General features: G+C 47.4%; 1 protein-coding gene across 2 annotated transcripts in view; it reads right to left on the reverse strand.

The window, feature by feature from the left end:
* The window catches only part of LOC134467988 (cytokine receptor common subunit beta-like), a 29,798-nt gene that overhangs the window by 3,526 nt on the left and 18,772 nt on the right, over window positions 1–7,500 (reverse strand). For both annotated transcript variants that reach the window (XM_063222013.1, XM_063222015.1), the window contains one exon: window positions 36–105. In XM_063222013.1, the coding sequence (XP_063078083.1) occupies window positions 36–105 (70 nt within the window). The remainder of the gene's footprint in view (window positions 1–35; window positions 106–7,500) is intronic.

Raw genomic sequence — 7,500 nt, forward strand, 5'->3', positions numbered from 1 at the left:
GGTGTGAACAAGGCTTTAATATTTACCCCTCTTACCTTAATGGCCTCGTGCAGGACTTTGCTGTGTGTGGGCGATGGAATAGACAGGTTCCAGTCCCGTATCTTCCTGCATCGGCAAATCACATGCACACGCAGAACACATCATTAGTTGTGAATGTGCAAGTGTGTATGTGCGAGAGTGCTTGCGTGCGTACATGCATGTGTGTGTGTGCGAGTTACCGTCATGCTCCATGAGTGTTTCTGTGTATGCGTATTAGGCATGGTACGGTTTGCGTCGCAAACCGAAACCGTATGGTTTGTATGTCACGGAACGAGGTAGTGGGCAACCGCACGGTGCCCACGGTTTTAAAAAAGAGAGTGAGAGAGAGAGTGACCACCGGCAGCGTCTCCCTGTCCCTGTCGTGCCAAAAAGTGAGTCCCTGCCAGAACACGAGTGCCCTCATTGAAACCAATGGAAACCAATGACCAATTTTTCAGATATTTTTTAACCATTTTTGCAGATAAATCCGACACAATTTAAGATGGAAAGCCTATCAATAAAGCATCTACATTCCTTCTGGAATTATTACAAAGAACTGGTTACAATTTCAGTATTATTTCCATAGGCTAAAAGAATCGAAGAATTGTCATAACAAATGTTACAATTTCATTCAAATAGCTCATTTTAAGTGGAGGACGAGTAATGTTTCAGAAGCATATTTTTAGTTCATAAATTATGTAGGCCTAATTCATTCGCAAAAATTAGCATAATTTTCTCTCAAAAAATGTCATTGGTTTCAATGAGGGCACTCGTGTTCTGGCAGGCACTCGCTTTTCGGCACGACATCCCCTCTCTCTCTCCACGTTAGCGCAAGTGCCTTTATGCTGACCAATTTAAATTAAATGAACATGAATTTACAAAAAACGACAGAATAGCAGAACAAAGTAGACTATGACTTACGTTACAGTAGACTAGTGTAGGCTATATCCACGTGCCATTGAATGGGGATTCCGGACGGCAAAATGCGAGATAATGGAACATATCCATCAGATTCACTGCGCTGTCCTTAACTGCAATCAACTGTAGGCCTAATTATATGTAGCCAGTAAACCCTGATGGAATGAAGGGGACTTTGTGCTGTTGCCTAGTTAACATTGATGTTTAACACTAGCCTATAACCAAAATAAAATTTGACTGTTTTAAAAGGCTCAGCTTCACAGGAGTTCTTTTTCTAACTTCGCTCGGTGTTTCACTATGGGATACGCTTGGGCGTGACCATCTATGGAAGCTCCAATGACATTACGTCTGTCAAAGACAGACAGTCGACGCAGTCGGGCTCCGCCCGCTTGGGGTGTCTACCCCCGTCGACACGCTGAGTCCAGCATTCTCGCTTTCTTCCCGTGAAGATCTACTACAAGCTCCTCGCACCTGCCAAGGCTGTGCTCGCTTAACCGTTCACAGACGGACCGTCCAGGACCCCGTCGCCGAACGCGACCGCGGCCGGTAAGTGCTATATTGTTTGCCTTCGTCAAGAAGTGCATTGAAGGTTTGCAGTTAAGTCAGCTTACTTTCCAACTCTAGTGAAGTGTCCGCGTCGTGGCGAACTTCAAGTTTAGCATGGCGGGCTACCTAACCCACCTAGCTACCTAACTTCAGCTTAGCCTGATTTATCTACCTCTACCTCCACCGAGCACTCGGGTGCCGTGATAACTTATTAATGGTAAGCTACACCGTACAACAGGGTGCGAGAACGCCTTACTCGCTACTCGGTTTGACTATTTTCATCTGTTTTCTGTTTGTAACCCACCGCATGTAAACCCACTCGGCGGGAAACAAGTTGCTAGCTTCGATCTGTAGCTACAAGTTTAGCATGGCGGGCTACTTAACCCACCTAGCTACCTAACTTCAGCTTAGCCTGATTTAGCTACCTCTACCTCCACCCAGCACTCGGGTGCCGGTGATAACTTATTAATGGTAAGCTACACCTTACAACAGGGAGCGAGAACGCCTCACTCGCTACTCTGTTTGACTATTTTCATCTGTTTTCTGTTTGTAACCCACCGCATGTAAACCCACTCGGCGGGAAACAAGTTGCTAGCTTCGATCTGTAGCTACCCCGCACGTGCGGCTAATCTGCTAACACTGGTGTTAACTGAAGTAATCACTTGTTATGACGAGTTCTTCGAGTAACACTACTCTCCTCTCTCTTTTATTTCTGAAAGATGCTTCAGGCATTTCCCCCGCCATAGGGAAGAGTGAAAACAAAGAGTGAAGAGCCCGTTGCCTCCCGTGCCGGCGTCACGCAGCCCACCATGGCGGGCGGAGAATCCCAGGTCTGCATGGAACCCTACCATGCACATGCAACGGTTGCAGGCCGCCATACCTGCACCACTGCGTGGACAATACCAGAGGGAATTCGGGAGCGGAGGCTGAATGTGGTGATCGTCACTAACAGCCCCCATGCACAAGTCAGACTCTGTGGATACCATGCCACCCGAGGACGACCCCAGCTTAGGCTACCCCCTCTCACAGGGAGCAGGAGGATACCCAAGCATAAAGCACAATATCAGGGACATCACGTCGCTGCCCCCTCGACCCCAACAGGGTGGGCGACCTATCCTGCAGTAATCAAGGCCCCCCAGTGACCATGCTGACTCGGCGGCCCTCTGCTCAGGATGCAGGAGACAAGGAAACACTGCCCCCCCCTCCCTCCCTCCTCAAGTCCAACCTGGCCACTCCTCCCAGCAGTCCTGGCCTGTCATTGGAAGTCTCACAAGCATTCCACATGTGCCCAAACCGACGGGCGGTGTTGACTACGTCCAAAATCGCTCTCCCCTGCAAGAGAGACTGATAGGTGGGCGAGCCGGTCCGATTGCTCTCTGATGCTGTCACCAGGTCCAGACGGACACGGCAAAACAGACACTCAGGCATCATCTACACGCTGCACCAAGGGCCCGGCGCTGTGCTGGTGAAGATGAGGGAGACAAGGTCTCGGCAGGCAGAAGGATGATGCTCTCTGGGCGAGCCTGACACACAAGCCGCCCCCAGGCCCCAGCCTCCCAGACAGGTCAACACTGCCAAGGTAGTCATCCTATGGAGAGAGGCCAGAGCCTGCATCCTAAGGGCTAGAACGGTCAGAAGCTCAAGGTGCTTCAACCCAGAACAGAGGCCCAAACTGTCCAAACGGCCTACAGGACCCAGTGGCGGACCTGACAGCCCAGGCTCACTTGTTCCCACGTCCTCGCCCACAGCGGAGAGGAAGATGGAGAAAAGGTTATGTCTTACAGGTGTTCAAAATCTGAAACTGCAGACAAAGTGTCACCAAGCACAAATCACACCCAATCTCAGTGTCCAGTAAATATACATTATTCGCACCTAGGCCGTGGGCCAAAGGCGAATCTGTTGATACAAAATAAACGCCAATGCTACACAGAGGGTAATTTCACCGAACTGTTCAGTATACCAAGGTGTTCAGTATACAAAGATCTTTATCTTCCTAGCAAGGGCCAGGAACGATTTGGTCAACACATAAGATGCACATAATGCATGAGAGCGGTCTCATCTCACTAAGGTGTTAAGTAGACTAAGGTCATTCGCACCAAGGCAGGGCCAAGGGCGAATTTTATTAACACAATATACACACATTGTGTCTCACCAGACTAAAGTGTTAAGTAAACAAAGGTCATTCGCATCTAGGTAGGGGCCTAGTGTGAATTGTCTTAACACAACAATGTTAACATGTTATAAACATGCACACTTTGCATCTCACCAGACTAAAGTGTTCAGTAAACAAGGGTCATTCGCATCTGGGCAAGAGCCAAGGGCGAAATTGTTACTACATAACTTACACAAGTAATGCAAAGCAGTAGCCTCTGTCTCACCAGACTAAACTGCTCAGTAAACAATTATCATTTGCATCCAGGCAGGGGCCAAGGGTGAAATTGTTAACATTATGCACACAGGGGATACTATCACAGTAGTCTCAGCAGTGTTAAGTGAACAAATATCCCTCGCACCCAGGCGAGGGGCAGATTTGGTAACACAAGAGTGGCTCCCCTTGCAGCCTAGGGGTAGCCTCAACAGACCAGTGTGCTTTAAAATAAATAAAGAATGCCATCCCCATCCAGGCCTTGGGCCAAGGACGGAGTTGTTATTGAGAAGTCACACACGAGGTGTACAAGTACAATGTACTGACACCAGAAATCTCTCTCAAAAATAAATACGGTACATAAATAAAATTAAAAAAAAGGGGTGCACCACTGTCATAACACCACCAGGGCGCACCATTTCCCCTTTATTGGCAGCGGAGACATAGCAGAGATCTCTCCGGTGACGCTACTAGTGTGCGTCACGTCACGGCTGCGTGGCGTGGGTAACGTGACTAACGTCATATAAGAGCGACGGGTCATGCTCATCCATGACGTACAGTACACAAACGCAACACTACTTTATTCCACTGTAAGTGGATAAAGAACTTCTGTTGATCACAAAACCACCTAGGTTCAGTGGAACACTAATTTAAGGTCAGTAGACTGAGTTCTCGAGTTACGAACGAAGAGATCCCTTCTTTTCTACTCTAAGGAGCCGTCAATGGGCTCTGTTCAACATACTGCGCGATCTCAGCTGGAAAGCGCATTTTACAGACCGTCTTATAAAGAGGTATGCCACAATCGCATACATCTGACAACAAGGTGCTTTGTCAATCATATCATCGTCTCGATTTTGGGGTTGTCACAAGAGTTACAGCAGATGGTCTTATCACAAGGCTGTAGCCTGTCTGAAATCAGAATGTGTATTATGAGTTTCGCCGCCACGGCAAAACATACAGCATCTCGCTGCCTCAACCGGCGATTGAGGACTGCTTCAGCCCCTCTGACAGGCTTGGGATCAGAATACTGTAATTAAGACAATTTCCCCTATTGCTCCCTCTCGAAGGAGTCAGCATTAGATTCCAGGACGGCGCTAAAGCATCGAGTGAATTTGGGTTCAACAAGTCACCGTTAGTAGTAGTCAGACAAGGTCTAGACTACAGTTGGTGTAACGGCATCCGCTATTACGGTAGCGAGAGGTGTCTCTCTATGATGAAGGGCTTTTACAGTAAAGCTTACAGTAAAGCTTACTGGCCACGTTGTTCATGCAGTGGTTTCACCATCGCACGTCCAGGGCGACCATATACATTAAGTGTTCTGGGCCCTGAAACATTTCCAAAACGATGTAGGTGGTTGAGGAAACTATTGCTGGGTCACAGTTTCTGTTAAGTCTGCAGAACAGGGCCAAGGGGAACATCCTCTCTACTCTCAAACATCGGCTTGTGTGGGGCAGGGGTTGGTGCAGGTTTTTGCTATCTCTACACCTTGTAAGGAAACACACAGTGCCCTCTATTCCTCCTTGGCATAAAAGATGCACTAGATTGCTATGGGCAAAACACCCTGCTCTATGCATTCACACCAATAAGCATAATAACCCCCACACTGGTCAGAGTCAGGCAACAGAGCCTGCTACTGATTTTGTTGGCCCAATTATGTCACCCTATGGGGTCACGATTGTGTAAGGTTGTTCGGAGGGCCCTCAGGGGCCCCACCTCTACTGAGAGATCCTCTCAGACAAGAAGCGATATTTATAATTCACACCTAGACAGGCTGGTCCGGTAGGCTCATTCTGTGAGAGGTAGAATTCAGACGCAGTCGCCCTCTCCCAGCAGTCACAGAGACTGTACTAGGGGCGACAGCAGCATACACACTTCATACTTGGTCATAAATGGCGTGTGTTCAAGGTATGGGGCACACGGAGACACTTCTCCCTAACGCCCTGTTGTTCAGCTTCTTAGCTTCCTACGGGATCTTATACACAGGGTTAAAGTCTTCCCAATAGGAAAGTTTACCTTGCTGCATTTTCAGCCAGCCACTTAAGTTTTGAGTACAAGCCAGCAGGGTAGTACTCCTTGGAGACTTAGTTCTGGTTAAGTTGAGCTACACGCTCACCCAGGGGCGTAGCACCAAATTTGGGGCCCTAGGAACAACTTCTTTCATGGGCCCCCCTACTCACAACCCCCCAAACAACCCCCCACACACCCCCCCCCCCCCCCACCCCCCCCCCCCCCCCCCGCGACCGCGCGACTGATATTGTCATCCTCCTTGCCTTCCTCAGAAAACCCCTCTAGGCCTATGCTTTCCTCCCCTTCACTTGAATCATCCTCATTTTCAATCATATGATAGCCTATCACAGAACAGACATAATGTCCTTATTTTTCACATCACCAGTTGTGAAAAGTCTGCTATCATATTCATAGAGATGACTTTTAATCACTTCATCACTATGGTGTGAGGGGGAGGAGAGAGACTGGTAAATCTCTCTTCACAATGCATTTAGCCTAATATTTCGTGCAATAAGGAGACATGAGACATTGATATAGAACTGGACTTTCTTCAATATGCATCCCTGAACAGAAACACACGCGCTCGCGCACACATTCATTCACTTGCACTGGCCCGCTGCACGCACCCGCACGTCATTTGTCCGTTAGTTGTTTTTTGGGAGAGCAAGGAATAGAGAATCAGCTGTGATTTACTGGCAGAAGCTTACTATGGAATGTCGCTTAAAATAGGCTGGAACAAAAGTATCGCTGTTTGGATTTGATGCCGTTATTCTCAACCTTCTAAAGTCAGGGCACCCCGAACCTAGTCAAATAGAAATCATTATTTATTAGGCTACTGCATAGGCTATATTTTCAGATTTAAATTGGCCAGTAACTATTTCACAGTAGCCTACCTTAAATAGGGTAATTGTCATGAGCACTCAATGCAGATAGGCTACCTGCTCAGCACGGAGTTAGGTAGGCTACTCTGCCTATCTTTTGTCTTGCGATTTGCGCAGATTAGAATGGCGTCAGCAGCATTCAAAACGCAGACTGGTGCCCCGTCAAAATCTCGTCATTAATTTACCACACTTCAGCTACAACGGACGTTGTCAGATGGCCAGGGAAAGTAACCAGAGATTTCCTATTGAGAGTGTTGAGACCGCAAAATGAAAGCAGAATGACGGTTCAGGACTGACAGCTCGCACCGCCACCTTGACATTGGCAACTGATGAACGTGACGTTGATTAATATCGTTAACTTACGAGGACATAATCAATCTGCAAATTTGATGCACCCGATTGAGAAACTGCTTTTCCTCAACATTAGGATATTAGGCTAGCTAAAATAGGTTCACCTTCTCTCAAGTTCGCACAATTTGCATCTGCTGTGACAGGGGGCATCTTCACGTTTGTGACATTTTCTTGATTCATTTTACAAATTAGCTTTGCTATTTGGATATTTGAACCAACATCGACCCTATGTTGGTCTTGTGACTTGTTATGAATATATCAAAGACAAATATGGGTTCAATAGACTATCACAATTATAGCCAAAAAATGATATATATATTTTTTAATCTGACTCCGGCTATCACAGTAGGCCACACGGAATGGGAATGAGATAACCAGTTAGCCTACTGTAGGCGGTAATTTTGACATTTGGGC

Source organism: Engraulis encrasicolus, chromosome 17 (genome assembly GCF_034702125.1).
Source record: "Engraulis encrasicolus isolate BLACKSEA-1 chromosome 17, IST_EnEncr_1.0, whole genome shotgun sequence".
Lineage (NCBI taxonomy): Eukaryota > Metazoa > Chordata > Actinopteri > Clupeiformes > Engraulidae > Engraulis > Engraulis encrasicolus.